The sequence below is a fragment of the Malus sylvestris genome, chromosome 16 (genome assembly GCF_916048215.2).
Source record: "Malus sylvestris chromosome 16, drMalSylv7.2, whole genome shotgun sequence".
NCBI classification, from domain to species: domain Eukaryota; kingdom Viridiplantae; phylum Streptophyta; class Magnoliopsida; order Rosales; family Rosaceae; genus Malus; species Malus sylvestris.
Window position 1 is genome coordinate 21,159,294 of NC_062275.1, and position 22,387 is coordinate 21,181,680.

General features: G+C 38.5%; 1 protein-coding gene and 1 long non-coding RNA gene across 2 annotated transcripts; one reads left to right on the forward strand and one right to left on the reverse strand.

Moving 5' to 3' along the window:
• Positions 1-10,884: 10,884 nt before the first annotated feature.
• LOC126606862 (uncharacterized) lies at positions 10,885-12,010 on the reverse strand. The gene is made up of 2 exons (XR_007617397.1): positions 11,802-12,010; positions 10,885-11,148 (listed from the first exon to the last, which is right to left on the reverse strand). It is a non-coding gene; the product is annotated as an uncharacterized LOC126606862 (long non-coding RNA).
• An 8,106-nt stretch (positions 12,011-20,116) lies between these two features.
• On the forward strand, positions 20,117-22,052 carry LOC126606231 (60S ribosomal protein L14-1-like). The gene is made up of 5 exons (XM_050273588.1): positions 20,117-20,279; positions 20,395-20,496; positions 21,358-21,487; positions 21,570-21,682; positions 21,852-22,052. Exons 1-5 carry the CDS (start codon positions 20,277-20,279, stop codon positions 21,906-21,908), a joined length of 405 nt encoding a protein of 134 aa, XP_050129545.1. The 5' UTR covers positions 20,117-20,276; the 3' UTR covers positions 21,909-22,052.
• The last annotated feature ends 335 nt before the right edge of the window (positions 22,053-22,387 follow it).

Below are 22,387 nucleotides of genomic sequence, written 5' to 3' on the forward strand. Positions count from 1 at the left end.
ACCCACAAGGGTAAAGGAACAGTACCACTGTTGGATAATTGGAAAGTCCCTGTGTGTCAACCTCTGTGCTTCGTGGCAAGGTAGACTAGCAAACATGCCCAACCTTTACTCACTTTCGAGAAAACACTCCTAACAAGATTGCTTGCTCCAAAATCGAAGAGGCACCATCCTCCGAATCTCGAGAGCCAGACTCCCAACATGACTACTTTCTCAAAAGCGAAGAGAGGGTAAAGGAACAGTACCATTGCTGGATAATTGGAAAGTCCCTGTGTGTCAACCTTTGTGCTTCGTGGCAAGGTAGACTAGCAAACATGCCCAACCTTTACTCACATTCGAGACAACACTCCCAACAGGATTGCTTGCTCCAAAATCGAAGAGGCACCGCCCTCCGAATCTCGAGAGCCAGACTCCCAACATGATTACTTCCTCAAAAATCGAAGGGACACTGCTCTCCGAATCTCGAGAGCCAGACCCCCAGCATGATTGCTTTCTCAAAAATCGAAGAGGCATCGTTCTCCGAATCTCGAGAGCCAGATACCACAGACCACTTTTTCAAAGTGCTCTGACAGAGTTAAAACATGTGAAACTGGCAGCTCCCACTACCATGCTATGACCAAGCAGGGTAAAGGAATAGCATTACTACTTGGTGTTAGGGAGACTCCTATATATGTCGACCTCCATCCCCAACGGACAGGCAGACCTGCAAAAATGCTCAACCCTTCATCATATCTGAGAGGGCACTCCCAACGAAGCCTTTCGAAATATTCAGCTTTCTTTCCCCCCGATAATACCTCTGCAAACAAGCTATACTAGAGCAAGAATATCTCATATCATCAGGGTTAAAAGCAAGAGTATCCCATATCATGCTTTTTCCCTGTCTTTTCCTTTGGCCTTGTTTTTACCTGCAAGACAAGGAGAAAGAGAGCAATCAGTCAGCACTTGGAATCAAGCTTCCAGCCAGGAACTGACTGCCTGGAACCCCTTACCTGATTACTTACCTGGCATTGCTCTCGACTACTCATCTTCAACATCTTATGTTTCCAGGGAAGATTCTGCATCTGCTTGAGGAACAGATAGGGCAAGTGCGAAGGATACAAGGAAGCATGTGGAGACAAGCGTAACAGCACACGTGCCGATACATCCATTACTCTGTCAAAAGCAAAAGTATCCCATATCAGCAGGGTGGAACGTACTCTAGATTTGATGGACTTGTTTTGACCCTCAAATTCTTCAGTCGGCCTTATACTCTGGAGGAAACCAGAAAACCGTCCAGCTCAGTTCAAGAATAAGCCTGTGGAAAGTTACTTCTTCAAAAGCAAAAGTATCTCATATCATCTCTTCTCATTTTTCTTCTCTTTATCCTTCATGCTGCTGCAAGATGGGGAGAAGGTGAACAATCAGTCGGAGCTCTGATTGCTTACCTTGTCTGTCACCTCTTTCAGCAGACCCCCTAGCTCGGCGACTTGGGGGACTCCTACTACATGGTTTGTATCGCGCTTGACCAAGCCTGAGACTACAAGTAAGCTTCAAGTGAAATTGATACATTACCTTGTCCATCTCCACCAGTTAAAGATACCACCCCTGGATGGAGGAAGAGTACTTCCAGAGAAGATGCCACATCTACCTATGAGACAGATAAGGCAAGTCAAGACGACACCACACTCCGATACTTAGAAGTTTCGTGATTATGAGATCATTCTCCCACAATATTTCCTAATGTCATTTGTACTAAATCATTCACTTGTACTCACTAAAGGAGAGCTTGAACCTATGTACTTGTGTAAACCCTTCACAATTAATGAGAACTCTTCTATTCCGTGGACGTAGCCAATCTGGGTGAACCACGTACATCTTGTGTTTGCTTTCCTATCTCTATCCATTTATATACTTATTCACACTAATGACCGGAGCAATCTAGCGAAGATCACAAAAAGCGACCGTTTTCGCTACCTAGGATCTATCTTGCAAGAGAACGGAGAATTAGATGGAGATCTCAACCATAGAATACGAGCTGGATGGATGAAGTGTAAGAGTGCATCCGGCGTGTTGTGTGACCGTCGTAGGCCACTGAAGCTCAAGGGAAAATTTTATAGGACGGCAATAAGGCCAGCGATGTTGTATGGCACAGAATGTTGGGCGGTGAAGCATCAACACGTACACAAAATGGGTGTAGCGGAGATGAGGATGCTTCGTGGGATGTGTGGGCACACGAGAAATGATAAGATTGGGAATGAGGATATCCGAGGTAAAGTAGGAGTAGCCAAAATTGTAGGAAAGATGAGAGAAAATCGGCTCCGATGATTTGGACATGTACAAAGAAGGCCGACTGACGCTCCGGTTCGAAGATGTGACTACGGGACAGAGGTTCAGGGCCAAAGGGGTAGAGGAAGACCTAGGAAAACTTTGGAAGAGACTCTAAGAAAAGACTCAGAGTACTTGGATCTAACGGAGGACATGACACAAAACCGAGCGCAATGGCGTTCTAGGATTCATATAGCCGACCCCACTTAGTGGGAAAAGGCTTTGTTGTTGTTGTTGTTGTTGTCGTTTAACAAGAAGAGCTCGAATCTAAAACGTGAGATCGAAAAAATTGACAATTTGCAAGAATCAGAGTCAAGGATCTAAAGGGCACTAATCGAGCGGACAGCAGGAGCTTAGTGCTCGGACACCTAGGTGGGGTTTAGACGATTTTCTAATTTTAATTGAATCTATTATATAACATATAAATGAGGTAGTTCTATTCATTTTTTTTTCTACCTTCTACACACCTTTATTAATTTTGTCCATTGATTTTTTAATTCATTAGATCCAATGGTCATAAATTGAGACGGGTGTGTGAAAGGTAAAATGTAGGTGTGGGTAGCACCATCCATTAATAAATGTCAACTTATAATTAAAAATATATATATATATATAATTATATTGGGATAGACTAATTGCGAAATAGAATAACATATAAGGTATTAGAACATAATCAAAACATGGGAAACAAGCATATAATGAGTAATCATCCAAGTATTCAATAAGTTTTTTACAATTTATTGAAAAAAATAAAATACAAGATGGAAGTTATCTATTTTCTGTCCAAGTGAGAGTCGCGACTCAGGTAGGCGTCTAGGTAGATCTAAGTCTCCTATTTTAATTTTTAAATGTCTAAGCATTAATAGAAACGGCGGCTAGTAGTTTAGTGTTTAGGAGAGACCTAGGTGGCGGATGATCTGAATAAATATGGACTAGTTCCATCTACACCCAACACCAACTCCCTAGAGTTTTCAGGCTTTCAGCACCCCGCCCCCCCCCCCCCAACAAAAACAAAAAAAACAAAAAACCTCACATCTTGCCTAAGAGCAACTCCAACGTGGAAGCCCTCCCCCCAGGCTATTCACTATTTAATGCACCTAGTGAACAGTAATTGCCCTTAATAAACAGTAATTGCCTTGGCAATTGTCTTTTGCATCTTCACCCTTGCACTGAATAGCCCTGGCAATTGGCAATAAAATATTAGTATTTTTTTTAATTCTTAATTAATATTATATTATTTATTTTTTATAAATTTATATTATATTATTAATTTATATTTTCCTTTTGGTCTTCCCGAAACTTCTACCATTTATCTTTCTTCTTCCTTCCCATTCTCTCACTCCCCTCACTTCTCTCATTTGCGCCCACCTAACCCTCTTCAATCCCCTGCACATCCAACCTTCCCCTCCCTCTTCGATTCCACTCTTCTCTCCCCTGATCCTTCCATACCCTACCCACCTCTAGCTCACCACCATACCCTAACCCTACCCATTTGGCAGCGGTGGTCAACAAAACCCAGATTTACGGCCAGAGAGTCAGTTTGATGGTAGTGGAGAACAAAACCCAGTAGTCGGAGAAGACGGTGGTGGGGAGCACAAACCCAGTGGCCAAACCGATTTTTTAATATTTTCAATTTTTCTTTCAATTTTTGCGTTGAATATGGCCTCTGTTATGGAAGATTTTGTCTGATTGGATTTTTTTTTTCTGCATTTGTTGTGGATTTGGATCCCAGGTGCCATCAGTCTATGCGACGAACTCCGGCAAGAGCCATTGAGTTCGAAGCCAAAGTTTTACATTTTTTACATTTTTATTAATTTTTTATATTTTTATTAATTTTATATTATGGATGACGTCGTCCTGATGTCAGCCCACGTCACATGGCCCTCGGGCTCTCGGGCTGGCAAGCCCTGCCAGACCTGTTGCTCGAGCCTCGCCTGTCCCTCGGGCTCCCATACGCTGGACCCTATCCCCCCAGCAATTTGGCCCTGCTTGCTGGCCTGTCCCCTAAGCAACCTCCCCCGCTGGAGTTGCTCTAAGGCAGCTGGTCGGGTTAGCCTGGATTGGGCTGCTAGTCGGGCTGGATACAGACCACTAATTGCTTTGGCAATGTTGCATGGGTGGAGTGGGTTTTTTTCTCCCAAAGAATGAATTCTAGTCTTTAGGCTTGGCAATAGGTGAGTGGGTAGAGATGTCTTTGTGGTGGAGATTTCAATTAAGTTACACAATAAATTATTTATAATAATTTGATATTGAATTCATCATTGACATATCTTTTCCTTAAAGGTCCAACTATGTAATTTTTTTCAATGATCCGAACTTTACATTTTAATTCATTTATTTTTATACATATTTTTACAAAAAGTTAGACGAATACAAACAATTAAAGATTAAATTGAAGGGAAGAAAATGAACAAATATGATGCTTCAAATATAGACTAAAATAACAACCATTTAATTTAGGAGAAATTACACATAGAGCCAAATTATAAGATTATTTTTCGAGAGGGGGTGGATTTTTGCTCAATACTAAAGTGGTGGTAATGCTCTCCACCCCTACTTATTAGCATTGGGTACGTTTAAATTTTAAGATTTGTGTCTATCTACTACACATACCTCGAAATTTAAACTCATCAAACGTTGATAAATAAGGTGGTAAGCAAAAGTATTCCCTTTTGGATAGAGACAAAGTTTTTTTTTTAATTTATTTTTATTTCATAGAGAAGTTCTAATCTTCTACACCAAAAAAAGTCATGGCCTCTCTAATTTCGTAACCTGTTGACTCATCAACCAGATTTAACAGTGTCAACTGGAGATAACAGAATAGCTCATCAACTATTGGAATAAGTTAATATTTAGGAGAAAAGGAATGTAAATATTGTGTAATTACTAGAGTCATGTTTTAGGAAAGACATTATGTCCTTTATTTGTTTCCTTTTGTAACTAGGGTTGTATATACCTTTTATTCAGAATTATGGAAGAGAATGAAATTATCCCGTAAAATTCTATTTGGTATCAGAGCCTGTGTTGCCGAAACCCTAGTTTTTTTTTTCCGCTGTGCTTGGTTGACTGTTTTTTCTGCAAATCTTCTGCAGAAACCAGTGTTGTCGTGTGTGTGTAATCTTGCTGCGTGTGCAGCAGTGTGGGTGGTGCTGTGTTTTTTGGGTGACTTGTTTCTGCACGGTTTGTTGTAGAATTGGTCAGGCCGTGTGTCTCCTTATTGTAGCACAGTTTGCTACTGTGTGTGCCGTGTGTTTATTTATTGCAGCGCAAGTTCCTGCTGCTGCTGTGAGGTGTGTATTGCACAACAGTGCGTGTTGTGTTTTTCCCTTCTTCTTTGTAAGTCAAGATGGTGAATACAGGGGATGACTCAACCTTGAAATTGGAAGGTTGGATTCTGGATTCTGGTGCAACAGATCATATGACATATGATAAAAATATGTTTGAATATATGACAACATCTCACAGGAAAAGCATAGCAACTGCCAATGGTACCCTTGCACCTGTGTGTGGCGTGGGCACCGTGCATCTCACCCCTTCTCTCCCTGTACATCATTGCTTGCTTGTTCCTTCTTTATCCCATCATTTATTATCAATACCACAAGTTATTGAACAATTGGATTGTGTTGTTCTAATGTATCCGTCCTTTTGTCTACTTCAGGATATTCAGACCAAGGAGATAATTGGGTGTGGCACTAAGAGATAAGGGTTATACTATATGGATGACGTCGTTCCTGGTAGGGCTAATGCGGTTCGAGCGTCTCATTCTCGTAAGTTACAAGAAGTATGGTTATTGCATCATCGGTTAGGGCATGCATCTTTTGGGTATTTACGACATATGTTGCCTAGTCTATTTAGTGGAATAAATGAATCAGACTTACATTGTGAAGTGTGTATTCTTGCTAAGAGTCATCGTGCTTCGTTTCCTCCTAGTATGAATAAAAGATCTTTGTCGTTTGAACTTGTGCATTCTGATGTTTGGGGGCCTTCTCCAGTTGTTACTTCTTCTGGCATTAAATGGTTTGTTACGTTTGTTGATGATTGCACCCGTATGACTTGGCTCTATGTGTTGAAAAATAAAAGTGATGTTGGTATGGTATTTCGATCTTTCTCTCAGATGGTTCAGACATAGTATTCGTCTGTGATTAAAGTTCTCCGTTCAGATAATGGTGGTGAGTATATTAATTTTGCGTTGTTAGAGTTTCTTCGTGATCGTGGTATTCTCCATGAAACAACTTGTCCTCATACCCCGCAACAAAATGGGGTTGCTGAGAGGAAAAATCGCCATATCCTAGAAACAGCACGTGCTCTACTCCTTGGAGCCTCTGTTCCTAAGATGTTTTGGCTTGAAGTTGTCACTTATGCAATATATGTGATTAACCGTATGCCGTCTCGGGTGGTTAACTTTCGAACACCTCTTCAAGTCCTCACTCAACATGCTCCAGTGGTGTCTACTAACACTCTTTCTCCTCGTGTATTTGGATGTGTAGCCTATGTTCATATTCACAAGATTCATCGTAGTAAGCTCGATCCATGTGCTCACCGGTGTGTTTTTCTGGGATTTGCTCCTCAACAGAAAAGGTATAAGTGCTACCACCCTGAAACTCGTCATATGTATGTAATTATGGACGTTACCTTTTCCGAATCCGAGTTCTTTTATGCTTCGACTCCATCACCTTCCGATCACCAGGGGGAGAATTTGAGTGGTGATCTTGGGTGGTTGGAAATATTTGGCTCAGGGGGAACAATTGGTGATACAAACATTAGTGAAGAGATTAGTGAAAAGCCACGGCAAGAACTTGCCGTGAATGGGGATACCGTGAGTGGAACTAGTAGATCTCAGCAAGAAGCTGAGTGTGATGCAGGAGAAGGAGCTATCGAGTGTGATGTAGGAAAAGGAATTGCCGAACCAGTTACGCCGCTTCAGCAGCAAGGAATTGCCGAACCAGGTACGCCGCTTCAGCAGCAAGTAACTGCCAAACCCATTACCCCCTCTCTCTCTAGCTCGATAGTGTGACCCAATGTGTCTTCTCTGAATATTCCTAAGGTAAGTACTACTAATGCTCATGTAACTAATCAAGATAATATTATGAGTACATATCAGTTGTCGCCAAGGCAAAATCGTGGTGTTCCTCCTAACAGGTTTTCTCCTGAAGGGAAAATGAAGTATCCAATAGCTAACTATGTGTCATGCTCGAGCCTTACACCGGAGCGTCAAGCTTGGGTAAATAATGTGGAAGCACTCCAAGCACCAACCCGAGTTGAGGAGGCCTTGAAGGATCCTAAATGGGCTGCTGCAATAGATGAGGAAATGTTGGCACTACATAAAAATGGTACATGGGAGATAATGGAGCTACCCAAAGGTAAGAAGCTAGTTGGATGTAGATGGGTCTTTACAATTAAATATAAGGCAGATGGATCAGTAGACATATATAAAGTAAGGTTAGTAGCAAAAGGTTATACTCAAACCTATGGTATTGACTATCAGGAGACTTTCTCTCCGGTAGCGAAGATGAATACGGTACGTGTTCTGATTTCTTTAGCTGCAAACTTGAATTGGCCACTAAAACAGTTTGATGTGAAGAATGCCTTTCTTCATGGGTACTTGGAAGAAGAGGTATATATGGATTTTCCTCCAGGGTACAATGCTGGAGGGAAAACCGGAGTATGTAGATTGCGAAAGTCACTTTATGGACTCAAGCAATCACCTCGTGCATGGTTTGGTAGATTTACTCAAGTTATGAGAAGGTTTGGGTATTATCAAAGTCATTCGGATCATACATTATTTGTGAAACGGAGAAGTGGTAAAGTGACTGCCTTAATAATTTATGTAGATGACATGATAATAACTGGTGATGATTCAGAAGAGATGATGAAGCTTGAACAAAACCTTGCTGCCAAGTTCAAGATGAAGAATTTGGGAGATTTAAAATACTTTCTTGGCGTGGAAGTTGCTCGGTCATCTAGAGGTATTTTCTTGTCTTAACGTAAATATGTTATGGATTTATTAAAGGAAACATGCATGCTGGGGTGTAAACCTGTGGACACTCCTATCGTTGAGAAACATTGTTTGGGGATTTATCTGAATCAGGAACCGGTTGACAAAGGTAGATATCAAAGATTGGTGGGGAGGCTAATTTATCTATCTCACACTCGTCTGGATATTGCTTATGCAGTAAGTGTGGTCAGGCAATTTATGCACTCACCGAGTGTGGATCATATGAAGGCAGTAATGAGAATCTTGGCATACTTGAAGTCTGCTCCGGGTAAAGGAGTTTTGTATGAATGTCATGGACATATGAGGATCGAGGGATTTACGGACGCTGATTGGGCAGGTGATGTGACTGATAGAAGGTCTACATCCGGGTATTTCACATTCGTTGGAGGTAATTTGGTTACGTGGCGAAGCAAGAAGCAAAATGTGGTATCGCGGTCTTCTGCCGAAGCTGAATATAGGGGAATGGCACATGGTGTATGTGAGATGCTTTGGCTGCGAAAGTTACTTGGGAGTCTTAGTTTTAAACAAAGGGAGGCAATGAAGTTGGATTGTGATAATAAGTCCGCTAGAGAGATAGCTGAGAATCCAGTACAACATGATAGGACTAAACATGTTGAAGTTGATAGACATTTTATCAAAGAAAAGCTGGAGAAGAAGATTGTGTCAATACCATTTGTGAACTCAGACGAACAACTTGCAGATGTACTTACCCATGCCGTGTGTAGCAGAAGGTTTGATGATTCGCTTGTCAAGTTGGGCATGAGTAATATCTATGCTCCAACTTGAGGGGGAGTATTGGAATAAGTTAATATTTAGGAGAAAATGAATGTAAATATTGTGTAATTACTAGAGTCATGTTTTAGGAAAGACATTATGTCCTTTATTTGTTTCCTTTTGTAACTAGGGTTGTACATACCTTTTATTCAGAATTATGGAAGAGAATGAAATTATCCCGTAAAATTCTTTTCAACTTCCTCAACATAACCATTCTTCGCATAACCAAAGATCGTGGCATTCCACAATATTACATTTGGTGTTTCCCTTCATCTACCATATCAGGTTCAAATTCAAGACCCGTCTTAATCAAACAACCATGAATGCTCTTATCTCTCAAAATTCGACTAATTGCATATCATCTTATAAATGTTAAGCAGGTCTTTCCAGCTGTGAGCTTGTTAACAACAAATAATCATACATTGCCTCCATATAATCAAGTAATCCAGCCTAGTTTTTCATTTTCAAGTATGCTACAAGATAGTCAACTTATGGCGCGTCAGGTATTGATCGATTTACTTTGAGAAGGCGGAATTTATGAATACATATGGTAATTCTTGTTTGTTTTATGCATTTGTTATATACATGTGGCAAAATTCATCCTCAAGTTTTATCGCACACGAACCCTTTAGACTAAATTCCAGGTTTGATTTGTTTATCACATAAGGCATATTTGTTTTTTTAGCATCTAGTTAATGTGAAGCTATATGTAATGCAAGGTTCACATCCATATGTTTGTGGGCGACAACATAATCCAAAGGAGTAATTTCTACAATATAATAAGAGTAAATCACTTTTAAATGCTTTTAAGTCACCCTAAGATTTTTCTTGTTTTTTGTCACATCTCTGCTCGGGCCCCCACCACATTCCGTGTTCGACTCCACCGTAACACGATATTGTCCACTTTGGGCCCCGACCTTGCCCTATGGTTTTTTTTCTGGGAACTCACACGAGAATTTTCTAGTGGGTCACCCATCCTAGGATTTCTCTCGCCCGAACTCGCTTGACTTTGGAGTTCTGATGGAATCCGAAGCTAGTGAGCTCCCAAAGGCTTCATGCTAGGCAGAGATGGGAACATACATATAAGGCTTACAGGATCCTCACTCCTGGGAGATGTGAGATGTTACAATCCACCCCCCCTTAGGGGTCCGACGTCCTCGTCGTCACACTTCCGGCCAGGGATTGGCTCTGATACCAAATTGTCACATCCCGGCCCGGGCCCCCACCAAATTTCGAGCTCGACTCCACCGTAGCACGATATTGTTCGCCTTGGGCCTCGACCACACCCTCACGGTTTTGTTTCTGAGAAATCACACGAGAACTTCCCAGTGGGTCACCCAACCTAGGATCGCTCTCGCCCGAAGTTCCTATGGAATCCGAAGCCAGTAAGCTCCCAAAAGGCCTCGTGCTAGGTAGAGATTGGAATATACATATAATGCTTACAAGATCCTCACCCCTGGGTACTGTGGGATGTTACATTTTTCACTACTAAACTTGATTTATAATTTTTGGGTACGGGTGGAAGATGCTATCTTTTGGGTTGGAAACCTTTAAATCTTTTTTTTTATTAGAAGCCTTTACTTATTTTGATTTTGAACTGGATGTATACTGTGGTGAATATTTGTTCGACAACTTTGTTATTTTGGAGAGTATGAAGCATTAAGATTACAGTCACTGGAAACAATAACTTTGCTCTTAATTATTTTCCCATATCTTTTTCATTTTAAGATTGAGTGCACCTGTCATTTGAGTAATGTACTGTCATGCAATATATCATAGTGAATAAAGCATATAAGGAGCAAAAGGCCAAGGCATAAGAAATCATGTCAACCATACGATGAGTTGTATAAGATACAATTTTCTCTCATTACAATTTACAACCACAGGCTCACTTGTACTTACAATAGCAAAAGGCTATTAACACTTTGTATGTCACTACAAAATTGTATCATTTGATACAACAAATCCAATTCTATACATCTAACCTAAAATGAACGGTAGTTATAGCTGAAAGTAATAATCTAAAACAACCCAAAATCCAATTCAAGCTGCCTTTCATTCTTGCAATCTGACACCCCCTAAAAACATTAGAGAGAAAAGCTTAATCAAATGAAAAAAAAATCCCATAGAAGTTCTCTTTCAATCCATGGACATTATACCCAAAGGACATAGAGCACTTCCTGGAGTTTCATCATATCTTGATAGACATTATTTTAGTTCCTGGTACATACCAAAATCCCACTTAATCAAATACAATGAATTAGTAAAAACAAAGACACTTTAAGACCCAATTTGTTTAACTAAACTCATAAATTGCCAAAGTATTATGAATCGATAAAAAATAGAAAAGACACAAACCATAAAACAAAGCATTCAAGTCTTTCGTATCGCGTTTGTAATTCTTTCAAGTACCTCTACCTCTTACTTTCTCTCTAGCTCTCTTTGTTAATTAGAAAACTGGTATTGCCCTAACATTTATAAAAGAAAAATTTTAGGTTTAAGAAGAAAATAAGAACAGAGACATAGTTGGTGCCCCAATTAATTGAATAAGCAGAGAAATCTAAGATGACCCAAAACCCCAAAATTTACACAAGCTAGAATCCAAAAGGGTAAAATAAAATTCAAGTAAGAAATTGCAGTCAGATTCAAGCTTGCTTAAATCAAACCCCAAAATTCACACAACCTGGAATCCAAATAGATTAAACAAAATTCAAGCAAAAAATTACAGTACCTATAGCTTGAGATTTCTGATTTTTGCAGTTTGTGGATTTTATTTCAAGCAAAATTCAAGCAAAAAGAGATAAGATTCAAGCAAAAAGAGAGGTGGAGGGAATTTTATGTTTTGGTGGAAAAGAAAGATTGCAGTTTGTAGATTTGATTCAAGTGAAAATGGAGGCGGAAAAGGAGGTGAAATATGAGGGGTAGCATTTATTGGTTTTGGCAGAGAACTCTAACTACTTTAGGGAAAATGAAAATCTAACTATTGTTTTTCATTTAATAATTATTATGCCACGTGTCATTTATTTTATTGGTGGGTACTACCAGCTGTCAATGCCACGTGATGGTAGTGTACCATCTAATAATTTCTTGGTGATGTCATAATTATTTTTCTAATTACCTTTGCATTTCCAATTTTACCTTTCTGTGTTTGAAAGATGAGTTTCTTTCTCCTTATTTCTCTTTTTTTTTCTTCAATGCGTCTCTCTCTTTTACTCCTCCTCCTTCTTCCTACTTTTCTCTTTCTCTCTCCTCCTCTTTCTTATTCGTGTTATACCTTAGATTTATGAGAGTTTTTTTTATGCACTATTCTAAAAATTATTGTTTAGCGCCACTTAAGCCTTGCCTAAGCATTAGGTGGCTGGTCATCGCCTAGATTAATGCTCGACATTAGAAAATTAAGAAAGGGCGAGTAGACATGCTTAAGCGCTCACCTAGCCAACCTAGACGCCTGCCTAGACCCGCATGACACACCTCGATCCGGAATGTCCACTAGGACTCCGAATCAAGCTGCGCTGACCGACACCTGGAAGGTGACGAAGCCATAAAGTGTGATGATGTGGAAAAATGTGAATAAATTTAAACCTAAGAGTGCCTAAATACCAGAGTGCGCTGGTGACCGAGAATGAACCCACTTCACACGTGACGTTATAGCATAAGTAAGTACAGTAGAGTGAATTAAAAATCGTACCCTCGAAAGAATCTCTAATACTAAGAATCGCCACGAATCTTCGACGATAAGAAAGTTAAGCTAATAAAACCTGAAGGGTGAAAACAAAACAAGGGTGAGTGGCCCTAGAAATAAATTTTTAATAGAAACCATATAAAACATTATAACCCCTCGCTGCAACACTTATGTAGTTTCCAGAAAAATCATACCACGTATCACATTAGTAAATCCATAAATATACCACGACATAGCATTTCATCAGCAATATCAATAATCATGTGATTAATAACCCATACTAGCATGCAAGTCGGAGTCACTTATGGTGACCTGTACGACTGCACCCATACCTCATCAATCAACGTTAGCACATAAGTCGGAGTCACCTATAATGACCTGTACGACTTATCCATATCTCATCAATCAACGCTAGCATATAAGTCGGAGTCGCCTATAGTGACTTGTACGACTTAACCATGGTCAGGTTTGGGAGTGAGGTGATTAAAAAAAAAGCTAGGGTGAAAAAAAGCTAGTAACAATTTTGGTGTTTGGTAAACTTTGAAAAACAGCTTTATTTCAAAGTTGAGGGTGAAAAAAGCCTAAATCCTTAAGCTGATCTGAAGCTGCACATAGCAGCTTCAGAAAACAGCTTATTTTCAAAACACGGAGCTACAGTAATTCTTTTAATGAAATTTTCAAATTACCAATGTTGCCCTCGTTTCTCCCTGCCTTCTCTCTCGCACGCCCTCCTAGAAATCACACATCCACGCCCTCTTCTCTCTCGCACACCCTCCTGAAATCGCCCTTTTCTCCTATGTTGCCTGCAGGTGCACCTCTTCTCCTCCTCTTCCTTTTCCTCTCTCTCCGTCGGTCTCAACGCCAACCGTCGCCTTCCCTCTTTCCTCTGGTAAGCTTCTCTTCTCTAAAATTTTGTTATTTATTTGTTTGGATTTTTTAATTTGGGGATGGGGAGAGTGAAAGAGGGGTGGGAAAGAGCAAAGGGATGAGTGTATGGGTGTCGAGAAAACTGGGGATGGAGAAAACAATTGGGGAAAAATTAGGGAAAAAATTAGGGTTTGTGGAGGAAACAAGAAAATTTGAGAGACAAGAAAATTTGTGCGCTGGGGAGTAGATTTCATTATCTTCTTAGTTAAGCAGGAATGGGCGATGAGGTTGGTAGTCGAAATTTCGGGTTTTTTGTTTTCCGTGCTTAATTTTGTTGCATTTGTTGTGACCAACTGGAGTCAATAAGCGATAGCTTCTCACGGGATAACACTTGTTTCGAATTCATTGATATCTATGATTGTGAAAACCTTAAATCCCTACCCAAGGGCCTATGCCACCTTACCAGTCTGCGATTTTTCTATCTTCGAAATTGTGGAAGACTTGTTTCCTTCCCCAACGGAGGGTTGCCAACAAGAGCCACCAACCCTTTTTACATTGCTATGGCCAGTTGCTCGAAATTGGACACCCTTCCACATGGCATGAACCTTAACCCTCTCGAGAAATTGTCAATTGCTTACTGCAACGGTTTGACACCCATTCTCGAACAGGGTCTTTCCTCAAACCTTACTCATCTTACAATTTAGAAGCCTTACAATTGTAAGCCCATCTCCCAATGGGGGTTGACATTGAACAGGCTCACCTCTCTTTGTTTGTGATTGAACTTTATGATGTTTTTAGGGTAAATATTGTGAATTTCAATGTGGAAATGTGAATTTGATCTGCCAACTGTTGTTTGCGTTTGTGTGTATGTAAATAATTAATATTTACTGCCTATATTAACTCAGTGTGAAGTTTTGGTGGGGAAGGTATGGATACGATGGTAAATGAAAATCAAAGTTCACATTTCTATAGTTAGGTTAATGGAGAGCTCAATATTGGTGTTATACTTTTTGAAAACTAACACATTCATGTTGTGAACCTTTGTTATGAAGCCAGTTGTTTAAGAAAGTTATGGTTTATGGTTAATTTAGTTTTAGATGTTGTGTTCTGTAGCCCAACATGACTTTTAATTCCTAGTTAATTTATTTGGAGAACCACACTAGTTGTGCTTTACTTTGAATTTTGCTATGATCACTTAAACTATATGAGCAATGATTCACATGTGGTGCAATATTTCTGTCTGCTTGTTTTTTCCTTGGTGGTGCCCATTTTTGGGCTGCATCAACATGGCAAGAGTTTGTCACTCACCATTCCCCTCCCCCAAATAAAAGGAAAAAGTATGTGGACCTAAATGCTTATTTAGTCGTTTGTTGTTAACCACTAAAGTTTTTCAATTACATCACTTTCAGATATTGGTATTGATATGATTTGTTTGACATATCCATGTACTTTCTTATATGAAGTAGGTATATGACCAAAATTTTGTTTTTTGAATGGTATGAAATTGAACAAACCTTCTAAATTCCTCAATTTTCATTTTGCAGTGGCTATTTGTAAGAAAAGATGAAAGTGAAGATTGTCATTGCTACAATGGCTCTTCATAACTACATACGGAGGTATTCTGAACGTGATCGTCATTTTGATGACCCCAGGGACTATTGTGAAGAGAGCGATAATAGTGATGATGATGATGAAGTATACCAAAATTATCAAGTTGAAGGATTCCATGAGATAGAAGCATTAGGAAATAGAATAGCGGCAAGTTTAATGAATGCATCTTATTAGACTAATTTCAAGTACATTAACAATATTGTACTAATGAATCCTAGCTATTCAGTCTAAAATATTTCAATTGAAGTAGTTTGTCATACTAATTAATATTTAAGATAAAGTTTATAAATATTTTTCTTTTAAAAATAAAGTATATTATAATTCACTTTTATTTGTTAAGAAAATTAAATTAATAGCACATCTAGTATTATACCCTTTTTGGTCATTTCACACAGTCATAGCTGTTTTACATAAAAGTTTACCAAACACTATAATACAGCTTTTTTTTCCAAAAGCACTTTTACAAAAAAATTTACCAAACACTCTGCTACTTTATTTCACAGCCGCTTATTCTCACAGCACAACCGCTTATTCTCACAGCAGTTTTTTTTCAAAGCACAGCAATACCAAACTAGCCCCATATCTCATCAATCAACGCTAGCATATAAGTCGGAGTCGCCTATAGTGACCTGTACAACTTATCCATATCTCATCAATCAAGGCTAGTATATAACTCGGAGTCACCTATAGTGACATGTACGACTTATCCATATCTCATCAATCAAAGCTAGCAATAAGTCGGAGTCACCTATAGTGACCTGTACGACTTATGCATATCTCATCAATCAACATCCTAGTAATATGTCAGCCGGATCCACCTCTTATGGCCTGTACGGCTGAACCCATAGCTCATCACATATCCCTTCATACGAGTTGAAGCCACCTAAGTGGTTTGTACGATAGAACTGGGTGTAAATAAGTACGCTCAAGTGCTACGATCACGTGAAGACTGTGTGCGAATAAACGTGAGTCACCTACGAGTCGGAACCACCTATAGTGGTTTGTACGACAGGCTTGTGCACCTACCTTGGATCCAAGGTGAGCGTAAGGTGCGGGAGGTGAACATCACGTGAAGGAATGTGCCATGGCCACTGGCGGGAGCACTAACACCGGGGTGTAGGTTTATGAGCTATAACTGCATCTAATGTAATATATACGACTCATGGGTAACCTGTATGACAGTGTCGGAGTTGCTTACCATTGCAACCTGTATGACAAGGTCGGAGTTGCCTAAAACATACATGTAGTCATGCCATAACTCCATCATTTCAACTAATACCATAAACTCACCTAAACTTTCCTGTGTGTCCTGAGTTCACCTTCGCGCTTCCAAGCATTTACAATGATTATGTGCAGGTAATATACATATGAATATGCCATGATGCAATCAAAATTCAACCATAACATAGTATTCCCAAATATATATATATATATATATATATATATATATATATATATAATATGGCATAAAATGCATAATCCGTAACGCTCTACTCCCGAACTACTTATTTTCGGGAATAATTATTGATGATAAGCCCAACTAGATACTAGTTTAATTAACTATCATTACTTACGTTTCCTTACTTCAAATTCCTGATTCTTCACACATTGATTTATGACCAATATTTAACCACCAAATCATAAGGTTAAATCTTATATTTTCCACCAATGTCCCTCACATTACTCAATTCCCTAAACAAGGCTATTGTCTCAATTATTTAGTCTCATTTATTGTGTGGATGCATCTAACGTCTCGTTAGACTGCCTACATACCCTAAACAAGGATCGAGCCATTCGTAGTTCACATTAGTACTTCAAAGCATTCACAGTAATTATATGCAATAATCAATTTATAAACGTTTGTGGAATTGTCAATCATATATATATATATATATATATATATATATATATATATATATATATATATAATATAGGATAGAAAGGAAAAGACCCACTCACCTGAAGTCCGTGCTACGACTTCCTAGCACGCATATAGAGACATCATGAACCATCGTCGCCTAGAACAATTATCAAATCACATCTCAAAGTTCTTACCGGTAGAATACATAATTTATAGAAAACACATCCCTACATAATTCAATTTGGAAGATCTATATCACAGATTTCCGATTTATTACTTCCAAAGATCCACATTATACTTCTAGAACAACATTCTAAAGTTTCATTATGATCCAACAGTCGGATCTCCGTCAATTGCCAAAACCAAGTGGCGGTCAACATTTTATTTTATGAACTTACAAATCCAATTTGGGAAGATCCGTATATCGGATTCCCAATCTGTAAGTTCCTATGGTCCTCAAATATTATGTACTATAATGTATTAAAATTTGGTAACGATCCAAAGGTCGGATCGTCGATTCATACAATGACCTATTAAAGTAACGTAGATAATTTAGATCCAAACAATCAACCCACGTCATACAATTACCAAAACTAAACTCAAGACATCTAATTAGCCTAAGAATAACATCGACGGCCCCCTGGCCATGCGCTTGGCACGTGCCACTGTGGGTGGCGGTCTGCCGCCCCGACTCGTTTGAAAATCAAACTATTTCTAAAAATTACCAAAATTTACAGAAATGAAGATCTCATTGAGTGGAATAACTTTTATACCTGTGACGAAGTCCAAAAGTGGACGGAAGATGGTCAATTGTGCCCATGAAGCCGGTGGGTGCCTAAAGCTTCCCGATGTTGATTCGTCGTCTACGGTGGTCCAACAGGATCAAGGTTGGTTGGGTTTTTCTCCTGGTATGATGGGCTACAAAGCCTAAGTGGTGGCATCGGCCATCGCTTTGCCGATTTGCCGGAAAAATAAAAAAGGGTGGCCGGAGCACCGTGAGAACCGTCAACTTTCGTGGCCTCAAACCGCCACATACAGAGGTTAATCAAGGTGGTTCTTGGGTGGATTTTGTAGAGGGGAATGAGAGCTTGAAGATGGCGGTGGTGGCGTTGAAAAATTCCACCATAATTGGCCGGAATCGGCCTTGGAAGTTGGGTGGTCGCTTGCACAGGTAAGCTGGGAGCTTTCTCCTTTTTTTTTTTTTCTTTTCTGATTTCTGATTGGGCTGCTGTCTTTTTTCTACCTTTTATCTAATTGGTCCTCCTTAACCGATTAATTAACTTTAAATAACCAACTTCAAACGTTCGTAACTATACCGTTATAATCCGAACTCGTAAACGACTTTCGCCTATGTGTTCATACCGACGAGTACTGCTTAAATACGCCAAAAGAATAATTCATACATTTCTCTAGACGATGGTCAATAGAAATCAAAATCCTTGCCTCTAGGCATTTTCGTCAATTCCCTCGATTAAAATAAATAAAAAACGAAATTTTAGGGACACATTGTCACATTGCCTATGTCACGACTCTTACTTAGACAGAAAATAGATAACTTACATGTTGCATTATATTTTTTTCACTAGAATGTAAGAGATGTGAAGCAAAAAATAATCAAAAAAATTATGGAGGCAACATGTGGACTTTCGGGTGAAAAAGACAAAATTACTCTTGAAGCACACCGGGATTCCCACGCACATACAATGGACAATAACGGCTCAATCGAGATCAAATGTGATCAAAATGATATTTATTCAAAACCCTCTCATCACTCTTCATCAAATCCTCACCCACAAGGTAACTCCCAATTATTTATTTCAAATTGGGATTAATTACCAAATTAATTAGAAGATATTATTTGACATAATATCTTGCAATAATATTAAAAACACCATCTTAAGTGGCCAGTCCCTATTTCTCCAAATAGGGCTAGCCACACCCCTATATATAGCCTCATATTTCTTCAAAAAACCTAAGTCTATTTTCTCCCTAAAATTATCTAAACACTTTATCTCTCAAATTCAAACTTTGGCATCGGAGATTCTTCGGCCAAAGCCCCCCCTCCATTCATCGTGGACGCGTGAGACTTTTGGCCTTGATCTTAGATGTTATTGTTTTGTAGTGTATTTTCATCAAAGGAGAAGAAGGCAAAAATTTGCATCTACAAGAGACTTGTGGAATACTTGGATGAACGCTTATTATATTTTTGTTCCCTATGTTTTCAATATGTTCTAATACTTTATAATCTTGATAAATGTCATTCTACTTTGCAATTTATGTATTCCAATACAATTATGTATTTTTTAAGTATAAATTGGCACTTACTTATACAATATAGATAATTTACTTAGATCCATCTAGTCCGCCTAGCTTTTGCCTAGAAGCCTAGGCGCTAGACTCCAACACATCGCTTAACTAGCACTTAGCGTCTTTTATAATCTTACTTTTATGAGAATGATTGAGATTTTCTATTTTTTATTCTTTATATTGTCTTTTCTAAAAGTGTTTAATTTTGTGGTTTTGATATTTGGATAAATAAATTTTGAAAATGAACTTACAGAAGTGTTGGAATTTAGCAATTAATCTTGCAAAAGTGCATAAATTCTAAAATAAATGTGGCAAAATTATTAGAATTTTAAAATTAATCTTATAAAATTACTAAAATTTTAAAACTGTTACAATATTTGATTTACAAAATATATTTCGAATAAATCTCTGCTAATTAATAAAACATTCATTGTCAATTAAAATCCAATGAAATTATCAGTTTAACCCTCTAATAAAAACAAAACATGAATAAGAAATATAGGACAGAAATGTAATTTCACACAATCAAATTTTGTTATTTTTTTTCAAAGCCTCACCTACATGTAATTCTAACATATCTCTAATTAAAAAAAAATAATTCTCACTCCCACGTTCTCTATCACTCTCTTCATCTCTTCATCTCTTCATCTCTTCTTCTATTTCAAAAATAAAAATAAAAAAATTTCTCATTCACTTTTAATGTGCCCGCTACTATACTTTATCATTTGAGGGTACCGTACTCACCGGACTCAATTTTAAATTATTAATTCTAGTTCACAATAACAATAACAAAACCCTAAATCCCCGACCTTGACTACACTTGCTCTTCTCCGCTCCGCCTCCTCTACTGCCAGAGCTGTCACACCAGAACCAGAAAAATGGTGAGCTTTCTCGTCTAATCCATGGCGTTTATCTTCTCTGTATACTCTTTAGAAACCACTTTGTTGCGTTGTTCTTCTTTGATCTCATCCTGTTTTTTTTTTTTTTTTTGGACAGCCTTTCAAGAGGTACGTTGAGATCGGAAGGGTGGCTCTCGTCAACTACGGCGAGGACTATGGGAAGCTCGTCGTCATCGTCGACGTCCTTGACCAGAACAGGGTACCCTTCTCCTTCCTTTTTCCAATTTTACTTTATTTTTATTATTTGATTTTATCAAATTTCAATATTTGTCTGTAAATTTTGAATTTTTTACGCATTCTGTTTTTCTGAGTACAAAACTTGAGGGGAAATAGGGGGAAATTGTATTGGGGTTCATTTGGGTATGGTTCGGAAGCTTCAGTGCTACATGTATTTGTTTTTTCCCCAAGTATTTTGGATCTAGTAAGCATATTTTGTGCTCTGAGTTGAGTTTTTACCATTGTTTTCGGAATCTCGAACTAACGATCTTAGACAAACTCAACCATTCCGTAAACAGTAAGCCTTTACTGTGTTGTTTGAGTTGTACTTGGATATATAAATGAGGTCAAAATGAACTAATGGAATAATAGATTCTTTAGTAAAGAAAGAGTTTTGGATTGAAATACGAAAATTTAGAATTTCTTCTTCTCCCATTGTGTTTTATGTGCATAAGAACAATGGTTCGGGTGTATGTTGTGATGTCTTTAGAATTATAGTTTTAATGTACGGAAATCTGTTTCATTGAGTTTCCTATTAGAAGGGTTAAATTTTAGCATTTCTTACAACTTATCCTCTGGGCCTTGCATTTTGTTACTTTGCTACTTGCCAGTGAGAAATTTTTATCTAAACTTTTCGTTTTACTGCAAATTATAACGTGATTACCAATCCAATCTGACCCGAATTTTCTTGAGTTGTTTAATTTTTAATTGGTGTTGGATTGGGCTTCAATCAGAACCAGTTCAATCTCTGCCCATATGTAATTGTATGATTGGTTGTCTTTTTTTTTTATGTTTCTTCTGCATTGACGTCAGTGTTTTGATCCTCTAGTAATTGTCTCTGTAGGCTCTGGTTGATGCCCCTGATATGGTGAGGTCCCAAATGAATTTCAAGAGACTTTCTCTGACTGACATCAAAATCGAGATCAAGAGGGTCCCCAAGAAGAAGGAACTGCTTGCTGCCATGGAGACTGCTGGTAAGCCCAACAACTCGTAAACAGTAATAGTCTTGTTTTCATGTCATAGTTTTATTCTAAATATTTGTTTACATGTTGGCAGATGTGAAGAAGAAGTGGGAGAACAGCTCGTGGGGTAGAAAACTGGTTGTTCAGAAGAGAAGGGCGGCTCTTAATGACTTTGATCGGTTCAAGCTCATGCTGGCTAAGATTAAGGTTGGTTATTTTGCCATTAATAACTACTAAGTTTCAAACTACGTATTTGTTTCTGTAAAATCGCATGTTTCCTTATGTGGCTTAGTTTGGAATGTTTGTAGACGGTTGCAATTGTTCATCTTTGTCATGTTGAACTCTGTCAAATTAAATCACTTTTCCTCATCTGCAGAAAGCTGGGCTTGTCAGAAATGAACTTGCAAAACTGAAGAAGCAGAGTGCAGCTTAGGCAATAATTTTAGTTTACAATTTTATCGTGGATTTCTTTTTCGAAACTGTATCGGATCTTTTATCAATTTTAGCTTTTCAGAGATTTTTTCCGTTTCTAATATCATTGACACTGTTTTGATATATAGATTTTCAGTATCCTGTATGGATGATTTGTGTTTTCTGATGGGGATTCTGCACCTAAAAGTTCCCATAACCAAGAGTTACTATCGTTTGTAACTTGAGTAGAAATCGAGTTCATCACAAATGTATTTTGTACCCGCCCATACATGTGAGTTGAACCTGAGAATTGGAATAATTTTGATTGGGAAATGTAACCGCTCACTCCTCTTGATCTCCCCACACTCCTGTTTAATCGTCTGTTAATTCTGTTTGATTTATTCAATCTGATTGTTAGAAACAAAGAGAGATGTTTGACTAGTGTGTGAGAGGTTAAAAAGAGTGAAAATCACTTCTCTTGTTGTGGCCTATATTTAACCG

Excerpts from the sequence above, each read along its gene's own strand:
- LOC126606231 (XM_050273588.1), top strand. Across the intron at positions 20,497-21,357 it reads ACGTCCTTGACCAGAACAGG|GCTCTGGTTGATGCCCCTGA; the intron begins GTACCCTTCTCC and ends TTGTCTCTGTAG. Across the intron at positions 21,683-21,851 it reads TCATGCTGGCTAAGATTAAG|AAAGCTGGGCTTGTCAGAAA; the intron begins GTTGGTTATTTT and ends CCTCATCTGCAG.